A 26,584-nucleotide genomic window follows, 5' to 3' on the forward strand; every position below is an offset into this window, starting at 1 on the left:
TCTCCTCTTTGGGGGCTGCCTTTTTCCTACTTCTCCTGCTGTTTGAAACCATTATGATTCCCTCTGCTTGTGAGAATGAGGGTCAGGAGCAGGGAGGATGGATTGTGGCTGCGAGGGAGACGAGTACATCTGAGGACAATTTCAGTGGTGTGAAAAGGGATGCTGTCAAGGAAATGGAAATTGTTACTCTGAAAATCCCATCAGCCGGCAGCTTGATCAGAGCTGAGTGGGAGCAGGAGACAGCTGCAATCTTGTTAGCGTCTGAAGCTGGGTTCACCTCTGGGGTAATTGCTTCCTTGCAGGGTGAATTTGGCCCTCAGTTGGGAAAATGTGAAGCTGGTTGTGTTCCTTGGCAGCAGCCAGGCTTGGAGCCTAACGCTTTCTCCCGTTGCCTCCTCAGAACTGGCGAACATAGAAGAGGATCCAAAATCTGCTGGAGTCGCAACCTTTGTGCTGCAGGAGGAATTTGATCGATACACAGGCTACTGGTGGTGTCCGGACACAAAGCCAAGTAAGTGCACTCAGTGCCATGTAGCTGATGGGCAGGGTTCCTGTTGGTATGGCCACCACCACTGTAGGACAGAGTCGGTTTTCTCTTCCCGTTCTATATCCCGATTAGGTAGCATCCCATGTTGGTTGTGCTGGGATAGATGAGGATACGTCAAACAAAACCAGGGTTTCATGCAGAGAAAAGGATGCGGGTGAGCTCTAAGGAGTGAAATGTCCTGTGAGAATATAGGAGAAAAGACCAAAGGAAGTACTTAAAATATATCATAAGAGGCTGACATTATCATTTCCATATGGACAGGTGACACATTTATTAAGCAGTAAATTGACTTTCTGTAGAATATGCAGGGAGGACACATGACTCTCATCTTATGCTGGTGTAAATCTCTCTAGCATGGGGTAGAGTTACCTCTCAGAAAAGGAGGGTGTGCCAGTATAAGGTACACTCATGTACAACACATGTTCAGTCCCCTATTAAACTTCATCCTAGGGTAGCCCATCCACCCACTGGTCAAGAACTGCAGTAGTGCCTACTGTGGGCAGCCAGCTTGGGAGAACAGGTCATGTATCTGGTCCTTACTATGGATACATTTACACTGGAATAATATTTAGGCTAGATGACTATAGTAATTATGTAGTGTGTCCATGCCCCATGGCTTTTGTGAGGTATCATCATCTGGGCTTTACAGCTCACAGTCTAGGTGTGTGTTACCTTGGAGGGAAGAAACCTAGACTAATCAGAGTGGAGACAGCAGTTAGGCTTCTGCTACACGTTGCATATATTGTGCAAATTTACTGGTTAATTGCACAATAAATTTAGACTGGCCACATGTGTAGAGTAATTATCATACATTTAACTGGTTAATCACGCGATAAATTTAGACAACCACACTTGGAAAGTAATTATCAGGCAATAAAAATGACTGTTCAGCTGTATAAAAAGAGCTAACCAGCTACAAAGTTAGTGCCTGAAAATGTGTAACAATGCTAGAGCTGGTTTCTACAGGCTTTAATTTGAATGTGTAGTAGAGCCCTGAGATTCAGAATCATTCAGAACATAGCACACATGTTGCACTTAAAAACAGGATTTTAAACCTAGTGCTTTAAAAATTGATACGACACCCAGTTGATTTAATAGCATAAACGCTTGCTTTAATAACTACCAACAAGCTATGAAACTAAATGACAGAAAAAGACTCTTTTCCTTAATATTCAATAATTGAGCTATTACAATTCTTGTATTAGCTTAGCTACAAAGAGTTCTTCTCACCCAATGCAAGCAAGGAAGCAGTTCTTGTACAGCCTCACAGCATGGGTCCTTCACTTGTGGTCTGGTGCAGTGATGGCTTCCTGATCTTTTCTGGACTGCCCACACCTTGCTGGAAGCTCTGTTTTGCTTCATACTGTTTAATTGTATATCTTCAAAGCATTTTTCCTTGATGGTTGGCCGATTAAAGTCCAAACAAAACAGGGAGGAAAAGGGTGACCATCACATTACAATTGTTAAATTGCCTGGCTTCTGTTTTTTCATTTGTCTAAGTGTGAAGACCTGTGTTTTTTGCAGCCTTTGACTAGCTCGGCAATTAAATGTGATGGGCCTTGAGTGGTTAAACAGGATGTGTTACCGAACCGGTCTTTGGGTATGTGTTTACCAATGGGGCAAATTTGCAACAGCTTATACCGGTGATGATCTGTTTACAAAATTCCAGACATACATTGAATGATTGAAACATTTGTAACACTTTAGACATTGGATTCCTGTTTGGAGAAATGTGAGGATGTCACATACAGGACACCTTTCATGTATTCAATGCCCCCTTTACTGGTTTTGCTTGAAAAATATATTTAATTACTTGTCTTTTTAAATTGCTAGTTTGATTGAAATGTATATGTAGTTTCCTTTCCTTTTCTAGTCACACTGGCTAAGCCTCTTTCTCTGGCTTTCTTAGCTTGGAGAAACACATGTGATGAGTATGTCAGGTCTCTGCTAACAATTTTCCTTTTAGAGGGACCATAACTTATTATCTTATAGCATGGGTCTGGTATTTGGTACCACAAGCTCCTTTCTCTTGCACCTAATGGGTTGCAAGCCATTAGCAGAGTTTGATATTCTTTGTGGCAGGCTTATTACCACAACCCAGTCTTGCCCCAGCCACTGTTTTGCATGTTTGTACAAGAGACACTGGTGTCACACCTTTTCATAGCTAGCACACAAACTTGCTGGATTTCCCTCCAGCTCCAAACAGCTGAAGCTCCAGCGTGTGGTGCATGATGCGGCCTCCCCCTAGGCATCCGAAGGAATGAGGCTGTCGCCTTCAGTGAGCAGGTTGTTACAGCAGTTCCAGATGTGAAACGTGTCTCTTCCTTTGCAGCACTCAACGGGGGCAAAATCCTTAGGATTCTCTATGAAGAAAATGATGAGTCAGAGGTGGAAATCATTCATGTCACGTCCCCCCTGTTGGAGACCAGGCGGACAGATTCCTTCAGGTATCCCAAAACAGGTGAGGCCTTGCTGCTCCCTTTTCCTTCTGCCTTCGGCCCTTCCCCACAAGTGACTCCCTTGTGGCCCATGCTGATGGTGTAGGATCCTCACTGCTAACCCAGTGTTTTTGGTTGCTGGCAGCATGCTACTCTGTCTGTACTATTCAGGAAGCACCTCCCTATGCGCTCTTTATCTTCACAGCTCTGGGCTTCAGGGTGAAAAAACACATATTTTGTACGGCTTTCTGCTGAGCTGCTGGCAGTGCCTTTGTAATTGGGGGTGGGAGGTTGGGGAATCCTGGAAGGATTTACAAGGTTTGAAGCAGTGGAGACTACTCAGTCCCATTTTCAGCCATGACTTGGGCACAAGGAGCCTAAATCCCATTGACTTTCATCCTGAAGATAGTTCTTAGCAGCCTGGTTTACTTGGGCTGTGTAGCACTGAGCAGAGCAAAGGCTAAAAACCTTTAGAAACAGGACCTTGGCCTCAGGTCCTCAGTTCCCCATGGGTAGAGGGGGAAAACAGCACTGCCCTCCCTCATGGTGGGGGCATGGTAAGATATACATGTGAAAACTTGGGAGGTGTTCAGATACTCTGGTATTGGGAGCCATATAAGCCCCTAAAGTTGGTGCCTGAGGGTTTGGTGGCTTTGTACGTTCTCCAGCTGGTTTGATCAGATCTCTGTCTTCATTGTAGCCAGACAATATCATCTAGTTCTGGGGCAGTTACCAGAATTCTGCCTGCTGTTCTAGGTGGGGAGATATGAACCCTCATGTCCTTTGCAGAGGTGTCTGTCATGCATCTATAAGGCCGATGCATAGCATTTTTTGGTGCTCATCCCTAATACAATGCAGCATTTTTTAAAAGGTCCTACTTGGCCAGTTCCTACAGGATATGTTTTTAAGGATATAGCATTGGGAGGTAATGCTTTCTGCTGTAGAGTGAATTGGTCTATATCTGTAACCCTTAATCCCCCCTTCTCAAAGAGAAAAAGACTAACGTCAGAACTTTTGAAATGGTGGGACCATTAAGAATGAAGAGGGCTACTTATAGGAGTAGACACTGGCACTTACTCCTGTAAATAGGTCTCTTAATTCTCCAGAGGCTACTTTTGTCATCAGGCACTGCTCTCTTAGTATATGTGTACAGGATTGGGCCTCAAGGGCCTTTGTTTGTTTTAGCCCCTTCTGACCTGACCTGAATTCTACCCCTTCTACCCCCAGCAGGATGGGGTTAATTAATCACAGAGCAGTCTGTTGCTTGCTTTCTGTTCAATTTGGGGTAAACATCATTACTGGTGTTTGGAATATGGGCTTGTCTTCCTGAAAGCAAACTGTGTGATTGTTGATGTCTTTTTTTTTTTTTTTTTTTTTTACAGGTACAGCGAATCCAAAGGTCACCTTTAAGATGTCCGAAATAACAATTGATGCTGAAGGAAGAGTAAGTTTTAATTTTCATATATTTTCTAAATCGATTTGACATTTGTGACTCCTTTGTAAAATTAGGATCTTCAGTTGACACAAAAAACCCCGCTGGGCCCACAAAGGGTATGGGGGTGATCCATAGACTACTGTTTCAAACAGCCTGGTGGAGTGGTGATGTGTAGGGGGTGCATGCTCTAGTGCACTCCCTGACCGGCCACATGCTCGTAGCTTAGGCACCAGGCAAGGGGGGCAGGTGGGAGTGCCAGTGCCCCCCTGCAAGCACCGGCCAGGGAGTGGAAGCACTGTGGTGCTCCCAGAAGTGGCCGCAGTGATCCACCACCTTGTGATTGGCCGCAGGAGGGTCTCCCCACTCCCCCTTCTGTTGCTGAGTGGTCACTGGGGGGGGGACATGTGCCCCCCTGACTAAAGCAGAATCAGTCACCCACAGCCTGGTGTAATGTCAGGAACACAGCAAGCAAATATAGCACTGGCATCTCTCCTTTTCCACTCATATAGGGGGTGAAAGGTTTCAACATAAGGGTGGTATGTTTTAGACACCAGTGATCAGCATTCCCTTGGCCAACCCCCTGGTTAGTGCCTGGTTCAACATCTTCCTGAAGATGTTTTAACTGGGAAGAGAATTTGCTGAGCTATAACTCAGTTGCTGTGTAAATACAGTATGTGGGGAAATGAGTGTTATGCCCCCCCCCACTGTGTCCTAGTGGCTGGTGTAAGCTGTTCTAACTAATGTGAAGGTACCTTAACTCAGCAGGGTACAGGAGCATGTGGTGTCTGATTAGGGACCTGTCTTCTCTGGGAACTCTGCTCATTGCTGGACATACCAGTGTACCTGTGCTGAAGCCAACCTCTAATCTAGACAAGCCAGCTGACCCCAACCCATGAAGTGTGCAAGTGGGGCTTTTCCTCACTTCAGGCAGGGGTCATTGTCTCAGTGCACACCACTGCAGACTGGGGGAATGAGACCTATGGAGGTACAACCACTCACCCAGGCTCATTCCATAAGCTCATGACAGGGTAGAGATGGGCCTTGTATCTCCTGACACCCAGTCCATCTTTGCTTGTGTGCTGATGGGGTTTGCAGCCCAGCAGCTGCCTCGGAGCCCAGCCTCAGTGGCTGTAATGGGATTGAATCCCTCACATTTGTGAAGGCCAAGAGTAAAGATGCAATTCCTGTTGAGCTGCAGTGGAGGACAACCTTGACCACTCGTGTGCAGAGACCTGTTTCTTCGGCATGTGCTTCACCATTTCTTGATGTTGATTGCTGTTGTTATCAATAGATTGCTGATGTCGTGGATAAAGAACTAGTGCAGCCATTCGAGATCCTGTTTGAAGGAGTAGAGTATATTGCTAGAGCGGGATGGACTCCAGAAGGAAAATAGTGCGTATGTTAATCCTGTCTCTGCTTAGTGGGTTTGGGACAATGCAATTGGAAACAGATAGTCCCAGCCCCTCTCTTCACTCTGGCACATGCTTGCTGCGATTATCACAGTGCTCAAACGTGTTTGTGCGAAAGGGACATTTTTCCAAACCACAGCATCCTCACTGTGGTGCTTGTCTGGTTCCATTGCCATCACCTCGTGGCCTGTGATTCAGTTGTCCTCACAGTGCCCTTGTGAGGTAGTGCAGTGCTTTTATCCCCATTTGTAAAAGTGAGGCCCAGAGAAGTCAAGTGACTTGTCCAGAGTCACACAGGAAGTCTGTGGCTGAGGAAGGACTTGAGTCCAGGTCTCCCAAGTCCTATGCTAGCACCCTAACCACTGCAGCAGACTAACTCATCAGAAATCCCACTGTAACACCTACATGTTATTTTTAACCCTGTAAACAGAGCCACATGCCTAACTCCTCACAGTGTGGTGTTGGACCACTGGCAAGCCCTGAGGTTTCGTCATCATTTCTTTAGGCAACTGATAAGCACTCAGAGATCCTCAGATATGTTCTTAAATTTCAGTTGGAAGGCATTTGCTTCCTTGATCCTTCTAAATTTTCTGTTCTCAAATCCTCCTCCCACGTTGTCCCTGAAGCACAATCCAAATCCAAGAACATAAGAACAAAACAGACTTTTGAACCCACTGCTTTTTTTGGGGGGTTGAAATTAAAGTAGGACAGGTTCCTCCGTCTCTGTTGAGGAGCCTGCCTGACGCCTTGAAACTTTGAGGGAAATGTTTGCTTTTCCCTGCCCAAAGTTAAATTTATCTTTTCCCTGGCTCTAAAATTGATCACTGTTGTCCCCATCAAAATGCGCAGTGTTCCTGTTCAGGTTTTCTCAGCTGTCTGATACTGAGTAATGATGCAGGATTTTCCAAATACTTTGTTTTTCCTTTGATAGCGCCTGGTCTATCTTGCTGGACCGCTCCCAAACACGGCTTCAGATTGTGCTGATCCCCCCTGCATTATTTATCCCGGTAGAAGATGATGCTATGGAAAGACAGAAACTTATAGACACCGTGCCCGACTCTGTTACACCACTCATTATTTATGAAGAAACAACGGATGTCTGGATCAACGTAAGAATTTGGGGTGTAGCCTCCTACATAGGGTGTGGACCTGCCCATAGTGCTCACATGGGATTAATGCTGTTTGTATTGCTTCACTCCCAGAAATGGGATAAAGACCCATTGTGCTCTTCACTGTACATATTCCTAGTAAGAGAGTCTCTGACCTGAAGTGCTGAAGGGTTAGATCCTGTTCTCCACATTAAGTGCCTGTGGGTGATCCTAGTCCCACCCTGCTGAAGTCCCTGAAAAAGCATGAATGGGTCTATCAATGTAAGATGCTTTTATTTCAACCTTAAGACTGAGTTGCACACAGCATCAAGGAGGAGGAAGACCTTCCTGCCTTTTGTGTCAGTGCTTTCTTCAGGCAGTCAAGCAGGGTGCAGCAGGATCAGACTTAGGCACCTTTAAATAGGGTGGAGTGGGTGGGACACAGAGGTCCAGAGTAGGGGAGTGGCTTGTTGGAGGTATGCAGCACACCCCTGGCAGAGACCCAGGTGTCCTGAGCCCCAGCACTGGCCCTGCCCCCTGTATCTTGTACATAGCCTCATAGCTGTGCAGTAGATTTGGCCCCCTTCATGTGAAGTTGGTGCCTGGCAGCAGGTTCCAACAGGCAGGCTCTGCTGGAGCCCTAATGTTGTCTTGAATTAAAAAAAACTCAGCCCAGAGCCCCTAGATCCCTCTGCCAGCTTAGTGACCCAGTGCAGAAGTGCACTGAAGCATTAATGAACAAGTAAAATTGTAACTCTTTAAAATGTCTTTTCCTTGACTAGCAAAACACTTCTTCAGAAACAGGGTCTTTAAAAACCAGCCTTATTATCCAGCCATCGCCCCTGTAGCCAGCAACCTCCCGTATTTATCAGGGTCGATGGCTCACCTCCACCCCAAACTGGCTGGCCCCCCAGGAAACTTTGTCTGTGTGCGTACAGTTATGGAATATGCATGCGTTCCTTAAGTGTTAGTGTCACTCCAGGAAAGGGAGCCCCTTGCCAGCGCTGCATCTGTAGGATGCAGATTTAAGACTGATGTCTCTGAATTGGCACCTCCTGGGCACTGCCTGCTGATAGCAGGACCTGAAAACATCGATCTGCAGTGATTGTGAGCTCTCCTTGGTTCACTCCATTCTCCTCACGGGAGAGGCACATTGGTGGTAGAGCGGGCACAGTTTCTAGCTGGCTCTGCACACCTCCCGCAGGTGCCATGCACTGAACCATTGGATTTCCTTTGCCTTTCACTGCTGCCGCTTGTGATTGTTTCTCACTGGGACTCAGACACTCCTGCTGAAACCATCTAGATCAGGGGTGGGTAAAATATGGCTCATGGGCCAGATCTGGCCTGCCAAGTGATTTTTATCTGGTGCAGGCTCCATCCCCTTCCCCCCCACCCCCCAACTGCAGACAAGACCAGGAGGTGGTGCTGGCTTCTTGGGGGGAGGAGGGGAGACAGGGCTGGGGACTGTGTGTATGTGCTTGTATGCATGTGTGTGCAGCCCTCAACAGCTCACCAAAACTCATTAAGTGGCTCTCCAGCCCAAATAACTGCCCACCCCTGATTTGGATCCTTTCTCCCTTGGAGAGTCTAAAATTACCATACCCTAGATGGCAGCCTTGTACTGGGATCCCCAGCAGTGGCCAAGCTGCTGCCAGCTCCTCTGTCTTCTCTGAAATAACTCTTTTCTTTCAGGGTTTGGGCAGAGGGGAATGAAATATTGACTCTGGGATTTCTCCTCAGCTATTGATCTCTCATTAGCTTTCTTCATTCACCTGCAGCACATGTGACTGCTTCTGTATCCAAGTGAGGAAGTGCAGGGGTAGAAGAACTTAACTGGTTGATTCTGGATGAGGATGCTAGCAAGGATAGTGGAGAGCAGCTGACAGCAAGTGATGATTGTGGCTGGACTCATGCTGCCCATGTGGCTAATGCAGACAGTAATCAGCAGTAATCATTCAAATAATGGCATCAGGGGCTGGAGGTGATTATTGGTGTTCTTCTGTCTGGTCTGCCAAAAGAGACCTCTTGAACCCTTTTGTTGGGGATTGGTCTCAGGGAGCATCTTTCATTTAGGACAACACTTCTCAGCCTCACTAGACTCAAGGCACCCCTTGGAAAATGTCAGCTCTTCGCTTTCTCTTTATAGTCATTTTTTGACTATAGAAAAATGATAGAGCAGGTCTTACTTGCAGAGAACTCAGAAAAATGACCACAGGTCAGGATGCTTTAGCCACTTTGGATTCCAGTTTGAAATATCTGGATTTATTTTATGAATTGTTTGTGTGCTGTTGTACTAATATTGTGCTGCACCCTGCTTGTAAGGGTCTTATGGCACATCAGGGCACTGCCACCCCCTGGTTGAGAGTCACTGCTTCAGGGAGTGGTTCCTGGAATGGATATGGATAAACCCTTGCAGCATGTATAATGGGTTGAGTGATGAAAGCTAATCGTACTCAACATTTCACATGTCAGAGTCTGACCTGTAGCACTAAACCAACCACTTTGTTTCTGCAGATCCACGACATCTTCCACATCTTCCCTCAGGCCCATGAAGATGAGATCGAGTTTATCTTTGCTTCTGAATGTAAAACAGGATTCCGGCACTTGTACAAAATCACGTCGGTGTTGAGGGAGAGCAAATACAAGCGATCATGCGGAGGCCTCCCTGCTCCAAGTAACCACAGTACTGATCTCGGTTTCATTGGGTATTCACCATTGAATACTCGTTAAGTAACCACAGCCTGTTTCCACAGTGTTAGAAGGGTCTTTTTTTCCCACTGGCAAATTTTGGCCCTCATCCAGCGAATCCCGTGCCTGCTCCTATTGACATTAGTAGCATTTTACACTTGCTTAAAGCTTCATGAGGTTCTGTAGGGGTAGGAAGGCACATAAATCTGTATTAACAACACAGCATGTTTAATCAACACAGCATGATCCTTTTTAATTAACTAAAAGGGAGATTTGTGGCGTGGTTTGGGTAAGGTAAGTGGTGGGGTGGTTTGGATGCCTCAGGTTAACTACCATAGCAGTTGTGTGTCCTGTTTCCTTGCACAAATTAAATATAGAGGTTGAAATGACTGAATAAACTTTAGACCTTCTGGGGAAAAGTGTTCTTGAATGCCATATCCAGATCTGTGCCCTACCTGACCAGAGCTGAAATTCAGCCTATTCCTAGCATGGCACAGTAGGTAAATGCCAGCCCAAAAGCTGTTCATAGAGCTGTACCTGCCTCTGCAGGCATTTGCAATGCAGTTGCATGGGCAGAGAAATTAATAGAAGAAAAATATTGGCATCTGCTGCAAATGGAAATGCAGGAAAAGTCTTTAAATAAAGACATGGATCTGGTTGCTTTCAAGCTTTGACCCACATTTGATCCCAATCAGATGTAAAAGATAGGTGTGCTCAGGGACCCTGTACATCTTTTCATAGTGTATGTCCTTTGATTTAAAATGCTATGTCGTGATCTGTGCCTGGGTGCTATTCATCTACTCACTCCATCACAATGGCATGCTGAAACACATGTGCCTGATTTTGCTGTTGATAGAATCCCAGTTTCATGCAATTGATCTTTCAGAGGGATATGTTTGAAATGAAATGAGTTATTCCCTTCATGATAAAAACCTAGACACTGTACTGGTGCCACTGATGGTATCTGGCTTGTCTTTCTACTTCTGGTGGAAAGGTGGAACGCAACCTCTCCCTTTATTAAAGCCATGTGTTATATTCGTCGGCAAATGTGAAAACGTTGATGTTTTGGGATTGTTACTTCCTGATTGGAGTTTGCAAAATGTGTTTGATGTGATGGAGCCACTTGAGATACCATTCAGTTTGAGCAACAATGAGTCCATGCGAGCAAAAATAATAATACTGCTTTTCCAGCCACGTTCTTGATTCTTGACTCCCCTGACCTTACAGATTGCATTGATAAGGCTGCATGCATTTCAGTGCAGAGACAACCACTTTGTACAAATGGCAAAGGCCTTTGTTGGGAGTGGGGAGTGGGGGAGCAGTTCATTCAAGTAAAGGGCTACCAGTGAAATTGCAGTTGTAGAGCTTTGATGGGGTGGGAAGTCTGCAATGTGTAACAGTGTGTCTTTCCTATAGGTGACTTCAAGTGTCCCATCAAGGAGGAACTGGCAGTTACTAGTGGAGAATGGGAAGTCCTCGGTCGACATGGTTCCAACGTACGTTCCTTTGTGTTTCTTTTCCATTAAGCCTAAGGTACTGCTGTCATCAGCCCTCTGTGGATTGAACTCTAGATTGGATAACAGGCAAAGTGAGTTAGATCCTGGGCTCTGTAATGGGCTGCTCAGTTACGTGGCCAGACTGTGGTGTGAGATGCCGTTGTCTTCCTCTAACCAAAAGGGATGAAGGGAGAGCAAGGCATGTTTTGACAAGGAGACAGGAACAGTGGGACAGTTGTGTGGAAGCTTCTGTTTGACTGGTGTTATAGAGGTTGGGCCATGTGATCGTTGTGGCCTTAAAGCTTGGCAAGAAGCCGGGTGGCAGAGAATCCCCTAGTGAATGGGGCAGTGGCTCTGAGTCTAATCCAGAAACTCTGCAGGGATGGCCCTGAGCTGAAAGTCCAGCTGTCAAGTTCAAGTTTGGGCAAGGGGGAGCCAGCTGCTCACTCCTAGGCTAACTCTGCTTGAGCTGTCCAGACCATATGTCCAACTGCTATTGAAAGGCTGATATTACAGGCACTCTAGAGGCAAAGGTTGCTGAGAGATGATGAGAGCAGGGAACAGCTGCTTGGAAGGGAGTGAGGAAGGAGACTGAAGTCACACACCTGGTCATGTCCACATAGCCATGCTGCTATGTGTGGAATAGAGGAAGGTAACAGTCTTCTTGATGTCATCCCTGTAATCGGGTGTCTTGCACTAGGGTATTATTAACATGGAAATCCAGCTACAGCTCATGTTCTATTGTGTGCATAGTGCAACATGCATATATGAGAAATTGAGCTGACACTACACAGTGGTCACGGGGGACCTAAATTACCCGGACATCTGCTGGGAGGAGCAGACAGCCAAAACAAACAGCTCACGTAGGTTCTTAAACTGCGTGCAGGACCTCCACCTAACTCAGGAGGTGTCCAGTCCCACCAGGGGTAGCGCCTTGCTAGACCTGGTCTTAGCAACGGGATGATCTCGTGGGTAACCTGTGAGATAGTGACCATCATTTGGTCAAATTCACAATCCAGCGCAAGGTGGGAAAAATAACCAGCGAGGCTAAAGTGTTAGACGTCAGAAGGGCCAATTTAGTAAACTTAGAAGGCTAGTTAGTGAGGTGGCTGAACTCAAGAGCATCGAGCATATGGGGGTCCAGGAGGTTGGTGGTTTCTCAAGGGAGTGATCCTTGGGGCACAAAAGGAGACTATTCATTATGCAGGAAAGGGGGCAAGGGAACTAAAAAGCCCCCTTTGCTGAACAGGGAACATCAGAAAAGACTGGGAGCAAAGAAAGAGATTTATAGGCAGTGGAAGCAGTGGGGCAGCCACCAAGGAGGAGTATACCTCCCTGGTACGCTATTGCAGGGACTTGGTTAAGCAGGCCAAGGCAGAGCTGGAGCTTAGCTTGGCTACAACAGTCAAGGACAATAAAAAGTCCTACAAATGCATAGCGAGCAAACGGAAGGGGCAGAGTAACATAGGGCTCCTGCAGGACAAATCAGGACGGTTGGTGGCTGACGCAGGGAAAAAGGCAGAGCTCTTCAATGAGTTCTTCACTTCAGTATTCCTGAGTACTGGCCAAGACAATTCCCCCAATTTAAACATAGATAGATGTCCAGGAGGTACTAGACTAACCAGTGGTTAGTGCTGACTTAATTAAGGAGCACTTGGAGGGGCTGGATGGGTAGAAGTCAGCCGGCCCAGATGACCTCCATCCACAGGTGCTGAAGGAATTAGCCAGTGTCATAGCTGAACTGCTGGCATGGCTGTTTGAGCACTCATGGTGCTCCAGCCAGGTCCCTGAGGACTGGAAAAGGGTCAACATGGTGTCTGTTTTTAAGAAGGGGAGAAGAGATGAGCCAGGTAACTTTAGGCTAGTCAGTCTTACCTCTATTCTTGGGAAAACACTGGAAAAAATCATTAAAGGGCGCATTTGTGAAGGCTCAGCAGGGGAAATGATGCTGAAAGGAAACCAGCATGGGTTTGTCACAGGTAGATCCTGCCTGACAAACCTTATAGCCTTTTACAGCCTGGTCACACACTGCCTTGACACTGGAGCTGAGGCAGATATCATCTACCTGGACTTTAAGAGGCCTTCAGTACAGTTTCGCATCCTGTTCACATAAGGTTGCTAGCAGGCTGTGGAGTGGGTGCTTACGCAGTCAGGTGCGTGGCAGACTGGCTTAGGGACCGCACCTGGAGTGCAGTCCCTAAGTGGTGGTGGATGGGTTGTTTTCACCCTGGAAGGAGGTGAGCAGTGGTGTCCTGCAGACTTCAGTCCCTGGACCAGTGTTATTTAATATCATCAGTGATTTGGATGAGGAAGTGGAGAGCACCCTGTCCAAGTCTGCAAATGACACCAAATTATGGGGCAAAGTTAACACACCGGAGGGCAGGGAGCAGATATAGTTTCATAGTTTCTAGGGTCGGAAGGGCCCTGAGCAGATCATCTAGTCCGACCCCCTGCCATGGCAGGAAGGAATACTGAGGTCAAATGACCGCCGCAAGATGTGCATCTAACCTCCTCTTAAAGACCCCCAGGGTAGGAGCCCGCACCACTTCTCTTGGAAGCTGGTTCCAGACCCTAGCCGCCCGGACTGTAAAGTCGCGCCTCCTGATATCTAACCTAAACCTACCCTCTGCCAGCTTGTGACCGTTATTCCTGGTCACTCCTGGCGGTGCTTGGGGGAACAGGGACTCCCCCAATGCCTGCTGGTCCCCTCGGACTAGTTTGTAACAGGCCACTAGATCCCCCTCAGCCTTCTTTTATGGAGGCTGAACAGGTTCAGGTCCCGTCGCCTCTCCTCATAGGGCCTGCCCTGTTGTCCCCTGACCGTGTGGGTGGCCTCCTCTGGACCCTCTCCATGCTGTCCACATCCCTCTTGAAGTGCAGCACCCAGAACTGGATGCAATACTCCAGCTGCGGCCTGACCAGTGCCGCATAGAGGGGGAAGATCACCTCTTTGGACCTGCTCGAGATGCATCTGTGGATGCATGCCAAGGTGTGGCTGGCCTTCCTAACTGCCTCTCCACACTGCCGGCCCATGTTCATCTTGGAGTCAGTGATGACCCCCAGATCCCTTTCCGCCTCCGTGCTGACAAGAGGGGAGTCCCCCAGCCTGTAGGTATGGTGCCGGTTGTTCCACCCCAGGTGCATCACCTTGCACTTGTCTGTGTTGAAACCCATCCTATTCTTGTCCACCCACCCTTGTAACCTGTCTAGGTTTGATTGTAGCCTGTTGCATCCTTCCAGTGTGCCCACGTCCCCCCACATCTTAGTGTCAGCAGCAAGTTTGAACAGGTGTTTTTTACCCCCTCATCCAAATCACTGATGAAGATGTTGAACAGTGCGGGCCTGAGGACCAAGCCCTGGGGGACCCCACTGCCCACGTCCCTCCAGGCTGAGAAGGACCCATCCACTACCACCCTCTGGGTGCGGCCCTCCAGCCAGTTGGCGACACATTTGACTGTGTGGGTGTCTACACCACAGCCCCCCAGTTTCTTAATGATAACAGGGTGAGAGACAGTGTCAAAAGCCTTCCAGAAGTCCAGGAAGACGATATCCACTGCTACCCCTGCATCTAATGATCTGGTGATCTGATCGTAAAAGGCCACCAGGTTGGTCTGACAGGACCTGCCACTGATGAACCCATGTTGGTTGCCCCTAAGCATGCAGTCCCCTGCTGGCCCTCCTGGATGCGTGCCAGCATAATTTTCTCTAACAGTTTGCCTAGGATCGAGGTGAGACTAACCGGCCTATAGTTTTCCGGATCCTCCTTCCTGCCTTTTTTGAAGATGGGAACCACGTTGGCCCTCTTCCAGTCCTCTGGTACCTCACCAGAGCACCACGAGTGCTCGTAAAGCCGTGCCAGGGGACTTGCAATGACCTTGGCCAGTTCCTTTAGAACTGTAGGGTGGAGATCATCCGGGCCGGCTGACTTGAATACGTCCAACCCCTCCAGAAGCTCCCTAACTAAATCCTCGCTAACCTGTGGCCCAGGTGTGCCTCCCCCGGGGCCCGAGGGGGGCCCAGCAGGGAGGTGGTTGTTTTGGTCCCTACCTAGGAAGACGGAGGCAAAGAAATCATTAAACATGTTAGCTTTGCTGTCTGGTGTGACGACCAAGTTTCCCATCGCATCCTGCAGGAGCCCCACACTACCCAGGACCTTCTTTTTACCCCCTATGTATTTAAAAAAGGACTTCTTATTGTCCTTAATCTGGGAAGCTAGTCCCAGTTCCATCTCTGCCTTGGCCTTCCTAACTACCCCCCTACATCCCCGAGCAACTACAGAATAGTCCCCCCAGTGATGACCCCTTCTTTCCATTGGGTATAAGCCTCCTTTTTAGCAAGGAGACATTCCCAGATGCTTTTGGTGAGCCACGGAGGCTTGTGTGCTCTCCTGCTCCCTTTGATCCTCGTTGGGATTACCTTCCTTTGGGCTTGGAGGATCATCTCCTTAAGGAGCGACCACTCTCCTTGGACACCTGGTTCCCCACCCCCCCGGGACCTCAGCGCTTCTCCAACTATCCTCCTTAGCTTGTTGAAGTCTGCCCTCCTAAAATCTAGGGCCGCTGCCTTACTGCAGGCCTTTGCCACCTTGCGCTGGATGGTGAATCCCAGCAGGTGATGATCGCTGTCACCCAGGTGGTCGAGCACCCGCAGCCCCCGCACCAGGTCGTCACCCGTGGCCAGCACTAGGTCCAACAAGGCGTTCCCCCTGGTGGGGCTGTGCACCTCCAGGGTTAGATGGAGGTCCTGCACTCTGGCCAAGAACCTACATGAGCGGTCAGACCTGGGTGACTGCTCTTCCCAGCAGATGTCCGGGAAGTTCAGGTCCCCCATGACTACCACATCCTTAGCCTTCACGACCTCCGTGAGCTGACCCAAGAATTCCTGGTCGAGCTCTTCTCCCTGGTTGGGAGGCCTATAGTAGACTCCCACCATTAAGTCCTTTTCCCCTCGACTGCCTTGCTCTAACCCAAAGCACTTCAGAGTGCCCCTCCCCTGACTCCTTGCTAATTAACGAGGATGTGTATTCCTCCGTAATATAGAGTGCCACGCCCCCACCTCTCTTTCCTATTCTGTCCCTCCTGTACAGCCTATAGCCCTTGACATTGATCGCGCAATCATGCGTTGCGTCCCACCCCGTTTCCGTAATCCCACTACGTCCGGGCTGGTGTCAGCCAGCAGGAGGGTGAGTTCCTCCTGCTTGTTGCCCATACTACGAGCGTATAGGCCGATCTGGACAGGTTGGAGCAATGGGCCGAACAAAACAGGATGCAATTCAACAATGACAAATGCAGAGTACTCAACCTAGGGAGAAGGAATCCCCAGCACACCTACAGGTTGGGGGATGACCTCCTCAGTAGCTCAGCGGCTGGGAGGGATCCTGGAGTCATAGTTGACTCCAAGATGAACATGAGCCAGCAGTGTAATGAAACCATCAACAAAGCCAATCGCACCTTATCGTGCATGACGAGCAGATCGAGGGAGGTGATGCTCCCCCTCTATGAGGCATTGGTCGGGCCACAGTTGGAGTACTGTGTCCAGTTCTGGGTGCCGCACTTCAAGAGGGATTCAGAGAATCTGGAGAGGGTCCAGAGGAGGCCAGTCGTATGATTAGTGGCCTCCGTGCAAGACCCTACGAGGGGAGGTTGAAGGATCTGGATCTCTTCAGCCTTCACAAGAGACGTCTGAGGAGAGACCTTGTAGCAGCCTATCAGTTTATCAAGGGAGGACAACAGAGAGTTGGAGATGAGGCATTTACCAGGGCACCCCTAGGAGTAACTAGGAATAATGGGTATGAACTAGTGGAAGTAGATTCAGGTTAGACATTAGGAGGAAGTTTTTCACATTAAGGGTGGCCAGAATCTGGAACGGGCTGCCAAGGGAGGTGGTATTATCACCTGACTTGGAGGTCTTCAAGAGGAAGCTAGATAGGCACCTGGCTGGGGTTGTCTAACCTCGGTCCTCTTTCCTGCCAGGGGTAGGGGGTCGGACATGATGATCCTTCAGGGTCCCTTCCGACTCTACAATCTATGAATCTAGGGACTGAGCAGCTCTCCCCTTTGGAGTCTGCCCTCTGGTCAGGCTTGAGGCAGCTCAGGAAGACCGGCCATGCCCCACCTACCGTCGTGGATTTAATTGCTCCCTGTGCAGTGACCCAGCCCAAGACCTGTGTCCCACTTCTGTCTTGTGCCTCTCCAGCCCATCACAAGGCGCTGAGTGGTAGGTCTAGGTCTGGCTGGCTCTTTAACGAGGTCTGTGTTGTTCCTAAGGCATTGCCAGAAGTCTCCTGTCACTTCACAACACGCAGAAGATTTGTTTGTTACATCCGTCACATATGTACGAGTGCCCAGGGTTGCTTTGCTTTCCACACTGGCGAAGGAGCTGCTTGCCATTATTTAACTTAATATTCCATCCCTGAGTTTCTGGTCTCAGTGGAAGTACTTGAGCAGTGTAGGCAGGTACCATTAGCAGGTGTCTTCCTTGCTTTGTTCCTTACTTTGTCCTGTGCATTTCTTGGAGGCTCATGGCTGGTTTAGGAGTAATGGGACAGGAGGGGGAAATGAGGAGTTGTATTTCACCAGGGTGGAAGGAAAATTCCATGCAAATGGAATGGTCAAAGCCTTGGTGTCCACTGCTGCTCTGCATCCGAGCACAGCAGACCTACCCCAGCTAGAGTGTGGGAAGGGAGCAAAGCCTTGTTACCTTTCAAAAATGCACTAGGAGGGATCCTAGGATCCCAGTTACAGACCTGTGAACTTTGCTGGAAGAAAAGGGAATTGCTTGACAAGATTGTTTGCAGTAATAACAAACCATTACAAGTTAGTAGGAAAGACCCGAAGGCTCATGATCTGCTAGTGGTCTGGTTAGCATGGCTTTGGTACAAGGAAACTCACCTTCTCTAAGCATGCTGAATTCACTCAGCATTTCAATAAAATGGCAGAACAAGGAGAACCAGCTACCAGTGATTTGTGGGAAGTGAGGGGTGTGTTGTTTTTTTTTCTCTTTTGGACTTTCAGAAGGCCTTTGGGGAAGTCCCGTACAGAAGGTTATTAAGGAAAACAAAGGAGTTATGAGTTTAGGCATAATAAATTGTCATGCTCAGAAATTGTTTTTCTTACTTAGTGGAAGAGTCTGCATACCTGTCTGGTTGCTGTTCCAGATGGCACAAGGTTACCAATCTGTGTTTCCCAGGCTTCCCTCTGGGACTGGTGTGTGTGTGTGGTTATCCATAACCTGGGGAAAGGAGTGAACAGCAAAGGGGGCAGTAGAAGTGGTCCTGGGATTATTTAGGTTAATAAAGATGAGAGAGGACAGTGGGGAAAGTCAGGGGAATCTGGCATCCTAGGGAACCAGGCAACAAGGTAACTAGTAAAATTAAGTGTCTGCAAGTACCGTCATATGCTTATGAAGAGATCCTTTGAGCTCTACCTTTCTAAATTAGCCTTACCCACATGGGGCTAAGGGAACACTGGGAACAGAGCTGAGTGATTCAGCTGGTACAAACTGAGGTGGTGGGTTTCTTTTCTCGCAGATCCGTGTGGATGAAGCAAACAAGCTGGTGTATTTCCAAGGCACCAAGGACTCCCCTTTAGAGCACCACCTGTACGTCGTTAGCTACGAGAATCCCGGAGAGGCGAAGCGGCTGACGGAGCGCAGCTACTCTCACGCCTGCTGTGTTAGTCAGGTAGCGCTGCTCAGCATGTGCTGAAAGGGCTGGGTCTGGTGCTCCTTGGCAGACCTGCTGCTTTTCTGTTTGGCAAACTGAGTCACGCTCACATATAACACCATTGGCTCCTGCTGGTTTAATGCTGTTGCAAAATCCATGGGCCCAGGCCTCAACAGGTGTGTGTGCTGGGACATGCAGGGGCCTGAATCTGTGTGAATACACCCCTCCATGCCAGCCCCCAGGCAGAGACATGCTGCCAGTAATCTTGCAGGTGCGTTTTTCAGCATCTGGCAGGAAGGAACGTTAGTATGATAAGACTGCAGCTTCTGAGCTGTCAGACCAACTCCATTGCCCAATTTTAGCGCAGTCGCTGAGCTTCCTCACAGAGATCCAAGTTTATTATCAGGCTTGTGGTCCTGCCTTGTGATGGAGACAGTATTTTCCTCTTCCTCTCCAGGACTGTGACATGTTCATCAGTAAGTACAGTAACCAGAAGAGCCCACATTGCGTATCACTTTACAGGCTGACTGGACCAGAAGATGATGTAGCTCAAAGAGCAAAGGACTTCTGGGCCATGATTCTAGATTCAGCAGGTAATAACATGGATAGGAAACTGATAATGGAGAACCAAAGCAGCCACAACAAGAAACATCCTGGGAGAATCAATAGTGGGTGTCTGCTCCCCTGACTTACCCTGCAACCAGTGGGAGTAAGTGCCCAAGTAAATATGGCTGGTTTTGCTTTCGGTTTTATGCTGGTCTCTGGAGGAAGCTTACTGGGCCCTTTTCTAGGCCTGGCTGAATGTATTTGTGGCCACTCCTAACACAGCATCTGCCATTTTGTAAGCCCTGTTACAAAATCGAGCCAGAAGGGAAATGAAACATTTATATTTGCTTATGGAGCAGCTTGTGACTGGGGAAGGTTTGCTGCATTGTCAGGCTTGTTGCAGAGATCAGTATGTACATTTAACATATGGGCTAACTTACCATTTTCGTGAACAAGAACACTGAGCCCTGAGTTAAGCCCAGCTTCTGTAGGCTACCATGCAGCCAGAGCCACTCTGGTGAGGCTAATGGATTGATTCTCAAGTTACATCCATGAAGCAGAGAGCAGAGCGGGCCTCCATTTGCTCTATTTTGGGGAGAAGATGGAGGGTGGGAGTGTCTGTTCTGGTTGAAATGTATTGCTGATGCCTCAAAACAGTCCTCTGTTAAAGAACAAATGCAGTTGAACAGGCTGTGAATAAATTCAGGCTGGAATTTTGAAGAAGGTTTCTGAGCAGCTCAGAGGAGCCAGGTTCTGAAACATCCTGTCTGGGAGGAGACAGACAGCCTAATCTGTTTCTGGTGGAGTCTGACAAGTGTATGAAAGGGACTGTCTATGCTGGGGCTGCCCATGCTCGCAGGAGACCAGACTTGATGACTCAGGAGGTCCCTGCCAGCCTAGTTTGGGTTCAGCATTTTATTTCTTCGAGAATATGGGGAATTTCTTCTGCCTCATCAATCATTGTCTCCTCACCGCTTTTAGCAGCAGGGTGCTCCATAAGCTATGCCCCACTTCCTCCCCCTGCCTTTTTGAGGGAAAATCACTCCATTTTTTTTGCTTTAGCACCTTTGATGGAGTCTTGTCAAACACCCTGGAACTCTGGGAAGGTTTGGGCCTGTGCCCAACTTTTTGCACTGCAGTGACTGCACCTGCAAGCAGGTTACAGACAGAATTACACCTGTCCCTCTCTCTGCCCCCTTTGGCAATATCACCACCGCTGGTTGCAGCTTCCTCTATCTGATTTTACAGCACAGTTCTTGGGAGACGGGACCTTGGATGGAGTGGATTAGAACTGCTCCAGCAGCAGCGCTGTCTCAGCTCTTACTGTCAATACAGTATCAAGAGCAGGTTGGATAGAGCTGAGCTCCTGCTGATCCTTGTTTCATAGTTAGTAGGGTTGGAAGGGACTTGAGCAGATCATCAAGTCTGACCCCCTGCCATGACCTCAGCTAATTCCCTCAGCAGCCTGGGGTGGAGATCGTCTGGACCAGCTGATTTAAATACATCCAGTCCCTCCAGACGTTCCCTGACTAGATCCTCTCTGACCCTTGGCCTAGGTGCGGCTCCCCTGGGGCCTGAGGGGGCCCGGTGAGGGGGCTGATCCAGTCCCTGCTCAGGAAAATGGAGGTAAAGAAGTCATTAAATAGGTTAGCTTTGTCGGCTGGTGTGACGACCAAATTTCCTAGCGTGTCTTATAGGGGCCCCATGTTACCTGGTACCTTCTTTTTGCCCCCTGTGTATTTAAAAAGGCCTTCTTGTTGTCCTTCATCCGGGAAGCTAGTCCCAGTCCCATCTCCGCCTTGGCCTTCCTGACTGCCCCCGCTACATCCCCGAGCAACCGCAGTATAATCCTCCCTGGGGATGGCCCCTCCCTGCCATTGGGTGTGCGCCTCCCTTTTAGCTAGGAGACATTCCTGCTGGCTAAAAGGGAGGCGTACACCCAATGGAAGGGAGGGGCCACCTGTTTGTTAAAGAGGCCATCTCTTGTGTTTCCTGCCTGCAGGCCCCCTTCCTGACTACGTCCCGCCGGAAATCTTCTCGTTCGAGAGTTCCACGGGGTTTACACTGTACGGCATGATGTACAAGCCTCACAATCTACAGCCTGGGAAGAAGTACCCCACTGTGCTTTTCATTTACGGAGGTCCTCAGGTGCGTGGAGTGTTGCAGGCATAATAGAGGCTGTTCAAAATTCCTGATGATCTCCATTTCTTGGACTTGCTGCTTCTGTGAAGGTGACTGGGTGCTGGGGATAGGAGGCAAGAGGAAAGAGGCTTTGGCACTTTTATCTTTTTCTTTTTTTGAAGGGGTTTTGTTCAGATGCCCTGATACTTGCTAACACCAGCACTCTCTGCTGCCATTTTTTTATTGGTGGGAAAGAAATGAGCCTTAAAATGCAAGGTGGGGTGTGGGAATATATTTAATGTGATGCAGCAGCTTTGCCAAAGCCTCTCGAGGCTTTCCCATCCCAGGTACAAACTAATATTCTTGTCTGTCACCTGGATCATGGCCAGACATGCCCCCAGTGTTGTCTGTGTCTAGCTCTGATGAGGGGCTGCAATCGTAACACTGGAGAGCTGTGGCAGAGCGCTGGACTCCATCAGTGCCTGCCAAGGCCCTAAGGGAAGAGGTTGAAAGGGCAAGGAAGGAAGGGTCCTCATGTGACACAAGAGACACTCAGTACAGCTATTCACACACAGTGAGTGAGGTGCAGTGCTCTTGGCAGGGTGGAGAGCTTGCTCAAGTAGCACCCATGCTGAGAAGAGCAATTCTGTTCAGAGACATCTCGATAACCTGATAATAGACATTCAATTTATAGTATTCCTTAAAACGTTGGTGGCTTTATCAAACACAGAAATAAAATAATCCTATTAAAAGGTGAGAAGTCAGTTTTCTGTGGCCCCATCCCCTTATTTCCAGGGCTTTGCTGGAGTTGGCTGTGTTAACATTTCCCTTGTTCTTTTCTAGGTGCAGCTAGTGAACAATCGGTTTAAAGGAATCAAGTATTTCCGCTTGAACACCCTGGCTTCTCTGGGCTATGTGGTGGTTGTGATTGACAACAGGGGGTCCTGCCACCGAGGGCTTAAGTTTGAAGGTGCCTTTAAATACAAAATGGTAAGTGGGGAAATGCACGTTTTTGTACCAATGCAATTCTGTGCTTGCCGCTTCAGCTAGCAAGGTTGAACCTTCATAAACTACTACAAGACCGTTTTAGGCTGGTGCTTGAACCACCTCTGGTGGTAGGCTGTTTCCAGACCTTGGGGGCTCAGACAGTAAAGAAATTCTTCCTTATGTCCAGCCTGAAACGTTCATGCAGTAGTTTATGACCATTCGACCTCGTCATCCCTTGGGGCGCTCTGGTGAACAAACGTTCCCCCAGATCCTGGTGGTCACCCCTGATAAACTTATAGGCAGCCACCAGGTCCCCCCAAGCCTGTGCTTTTCCAGGCTAAAGAGTCCCATGGCTCTCAGCCTGTCGTCGTAAAGTCTGCTTTCCTGACCTCTGATCATGCACGTGGCTCTTCTCTGGACTCTCTCAAGCTTCTCCACATCCTTTTTGAATTGTGGAGCGCAAAACTGGACGCAGTACTCCAGCTGCGGCCTCACCGAGGCCAAGTACAAGGGGAGAATGACGTCTCGGGATTTGCTCAAGAAGCATCTATGGATGCAAGCCAGTGTTTTGGTTGCTTTACTAGCCGCAGCATCGCATTGCAGGCTCATGTTCATCTTGTGGTCAATGATGACCCCCAAGTCTCTTACTTCCGTAGTGCTAGCCAGCGTAGCACTGCCAAGCCTATAAGGATGCTGCAGGTTTTTCCTCCCAAGATGGTGAACCTTGCATTTTTCGGTGTTGAACACCATTAGGTTTTCATCCACCCATTTGCTGAGCCTGTCCAAGTCAGCCTGGATCACCCGCCTGTCTTCTGGTGTGGACGTTTTGCCCCAAAGTTTGGTGTCATCAGCGAACTTGGCCAGTCTGCTTCTGACTTCTGGGATGAAGTAGAAGAGCTGTAAACCAGCTCCTGACTGGCTGATGGGGCCAGATTCATTTGGATCTTCTCAAGATAGCAGGTCTTGCCCTTCCTCTGAAGCCTCTTGCACTGGCTGCTTAGAGGTGGAGCAGGGAAATTCCTATAGTCCCTTTCTGGCAGGGAAATTCCTATAGGCCTGTCTGAGGAGGAAACCTGCTTGGTCTTGGCCAGAGGCAAGGAAGGAAATGTCTGCTTTGTGTTGTTTTTCAGGAGTCATGGCCATCCATTTAGAGGGGCTGGGGCAGTTGTACCTGTTTGAAACCTGGAGCCCCAGTTCTGTCTTTAATATGGTACAGGCATTTCTTGTAGGTTGAGAAGTTTCTGCTCATCCTCAGGACCCAAAGAAGAACACAACCACTGGGAAAGCTGGAGTAGGGGACTAATATGCACTTTTTGTGAATACTTCTTGAGGGGGGATCATTCTTTTGTTCTGTGTTTGTACTGTGCCCAGCACAATAGGGGCTCCAAGGTGTTACCACTGCCGTGATAATAGGTAGTAATCCTGTGTGATGCTGATCCTTCCCCTTGGAGACTCTGAGAATCCTACTTTTTTCAAGAACAGCAGCAACAAATACCCTTCTTCCAACAGGGTCAAATAGAAATTGAAGATCAGGTGGAAGGACTGCAGTATCTGGCATCCCAGCATGACTTCATCGATCTTGACCGAGTGGGCATTCATGGCTGGTCCTACGGAGGATACCTATCTCTAATGGCTTTAATGCAGAGGTCAGATATCTTCAGGGTATGTTCATGTATCACGTCCTTTTTTCTGTGGCTCAGGTAGAATCATTTCTTACTTGAGTTTGAGTGAGACCTCCATCTGCTGTGTGGTAAATAGATGCAAAAGCGTGCACTGTAAACAGGGGAGTGTGTGCAAAACATTCTGCCTTTCTCAACCCCCAGCCCCAATACAAGCAGTTATGTAGCTATAGCATAGAAGAAAGGAGGGCACTACAAAGGAAATTTCCATTTCCAAATTATACCTCTGCTGTCTGTGTGCCCAAGCAATATTTCTAATCGGACTTCCAGTTTTTGGACTTGGGTACAAGAGAACGGAGAGACTATTCCCTGCATTACAGCATTGTTTCTTGCTGACTGCTGCTGCAGTGTGTTTTTAAACTGAACTTCAGCATGGATTGCAATACACAGCAGTGACTCACTGCATGACCCTGGGCCAGTTATTTCATTTCTCTCCGCTTCAATTTTTTTTTGCCTGTGATGCGGGGGTGAAGCTGTTCTACATTAGAGGCATATTTGTGTTTGCAAAGAACCTAGGTCTGGTGTAGAGATTGATGTCTGCACTGGTATAATCATGTCAGGTTATAATTTTATGGATATAATTATTCCAGCTAAGCCCCTACAGTAGATTCAGTTAATAGATAAGTATGTGTAGGTGCCATATATCAGTATAGATTACTGCCTTTCTGGAGTAGTGGAGATTAACTTTATAGTGATATAAGTGTCCATGCTAGGGGGAGTTGTACCAGTTCAGCTGTATTGCTATAGTTCTATTAGTTAAAGATGATTTTTATCTGTATACTTAACATGATCCATTTCCTATGTGTCCACAAAACCTTCAGGATTTCTGGAAGGAAGATGATAAAAGAAGTGTCAAATATCATTAATTATTTATCATCACAAGCAAAAAGCATTAATTTTGTTTTTTGTGGCTCTTGCTTTTTGTATAAAGCAGGTCTGAATGTATATGAACGGGTTAATTATTGCCTTTTTGTGGGCTTTACATTAATTATTTTTTAATCTTTAAAAATTGCTAGCCTGTTGAGTCCTTTTTTGCCTTTCATGGAGTATCCCAAGATGCAAATCAGGGGCTACCTAAAGAAGGAGGTAGGGCTGAATGCTGGAGAGCGTTTGTTCCCCCTTTCCACCCAGCATTGGAATGAACAAAGCCACTGATCTTAAACAGTTTGAGTAAAGCCAACTTGCCTTTTTTGGTGTTGTTCCTTGCTTGTCCATTTACCTTCCAAGACCAAGTGGGCCCCAGTTACCAAGACAGTAAGTATATCAGTATAGCTCAGGGCCTCAAAGTCCTTGTCCACACAAGGCAGATTTTGCTGGAATACTTATATCAGACTTGTCATACCAGGCAAACCTGCTAGTACAGCACAGTGGTAGCAGAATCAGAGTCAATCTGTAGACAGGACCAAAGGGTATTATGAGGTCAGACCCCCCCCACTGGTGTAAACTTTGCAACTCCCTGATCTCACTAGACAGGGACCTCTTGTTATGAATCTTGGTCCCTTTTGTTCCAGGGGAAAGGTGAGGGACTTCTTTCCCCATGCCGGTCATACAGATTTGAACAGGCACTTTGTTTGCAAATGATGGTTGCATCATTTTGTAGACGTGCACCGATATATTGGCCTATATTGGATCAGCACTGGTACAAGGAAAAATGACGTTTTCGGCAATCGGCTTTTTTTGGCTGGTGTAGCCAGTAATGTCACTGATAAATGCTGCGCGTAGGTGCAGCATGTGCCTAGCCAGGATTGCTGCCCGGCAGCTTGGAGAGTAGTATCTGGCCAGTAAGTCTGGCGGGGGGAAGGAAGGGGCATGATGGGGGGCAAATTGAGGCCCCCACCTTGAGGGAGGGAGTGGGGCTGGGGCAGAGGCAGGGACCGCACAGCCAGGATGGGGCAGGGTGCAGGACAGAGCCGCGGATTGCTCGTTTGGGGGGCGAAGGGGAGTGGGGAAAGGGGGCAGCTCTCCATCACTGCACACCCCCAGCGGTGGCTTGGGGGACACATGCCTGCCAGATTTGTGCCCAGGGCGAGGGCAGGCTGCCTGCTGTGGGCTTGGGGCCGGGGACTGCGTCCGCCTCTTCCCAGCGGGGGGCTGGGCCAAGGCTGTGCTTGGGGCAGGCAGTAATGGTGCCAAGAGACAGGGCTATGAGGGGGGGACTACAGCCACCCCAAAATTCCCTGTAGCACTCCCCCCACAGTCCTCCTTCCCAGCGCTGCTGCCAGCCACCCCAAGCACAGCCCTAGCCCAGCCCCCCTGCTGGGAGGAGGTGGGCGCAGCCCCTGACCCCAAGCCTGCAGTGGGCAAACCACCCTTGCTCCATGTATGAAGCTGGGGGGCACATGCCCCCCATGCCTCACCCGGGGATGTACACAGGGGTAGGGAGCTGCCCCTTCTCCCCACGGCCCCTGGACAAGCTGCCCCCAGCTTCATCCTGCACGCCACTCTGCCCCGACTGGACAGCGTCTACCCCTACCCCAGCCCCACTCC

General features: G+C 48.6%; 1 protein-coding gene across 8 annotated transcripts in view; it reads left to right on the forward strand.

Moving 5' to 3' along the window:
• Positions 1-26,584, forward strand: part of DPP8 (dipeptidyl peptidase 8) — a 44,381-nt gene that overhangs the window by 14,368 nt on the left and 3,429 nt on the right. For 5 of the 8 annotated variants that reach the window (XM_090028651.1, XM_090028644.1, XM_090028648.1 and 2 more), the window contains exons 6-17: positions 401-511; positions 2,880-3,008; positions 4,368-4,429; positions 5,712-5,812; positions 6,761-6,938; positions 9,432-9,642; positions 11,022-11,101; positions 18,630-18,782; positions 19,222-19,357; positions 21,313-21,458; positions 22,275-22,421; positions 23,928-24,080. In XM_090028651.1, the coding sequence (XP_089884777.1) occupies positions 401-511; positions 2,880-3,008; positions 4,368-4,429; positions 5,712-5,812; positions 6,761-6,938; positions 9,432-9,642; positions 11,022-11,101; positions 18,630-18,782; positions 19,222-19,357; positions 21,313-21,458; positions 22,275-22,421; positions 23,928-24,080 (1,607 nt within the window). The remainder of the gene's footprint in view (positions 1-400; positions 512-2,879; positions 3,009-4,367; positions 4,430-5,711; positions 5,813-6,760; positions 6,939-9,431; positions 9,643-11,021; positions 11,102-18,629; positions 18,783-19,221; positions 19,358-21,312; positions 21,459-22,274; positions 22,422-23,927; positions 24,081-26,584) is intronic. The other 3 variants (XM_090028645.1, XM_090028646.1, XM_090028650.1) reach the window with 3 other exon arrangements.

The sequence above is a fragment of the Crocodylus siamensis genome, chromosome 15 (assembly GCF_052110815.1).
Source record: "Crocodylus siamensis isolate JL-2025a chromosome 15, ASM5211081v1, whole genome shotgun sequence".
Classification (NCBI taxonomy): Eukaryota; Metazoa; Chordata; order Crocodylia; family Crocodylidae; genus Crocodylus; species Crocodylus siamensis.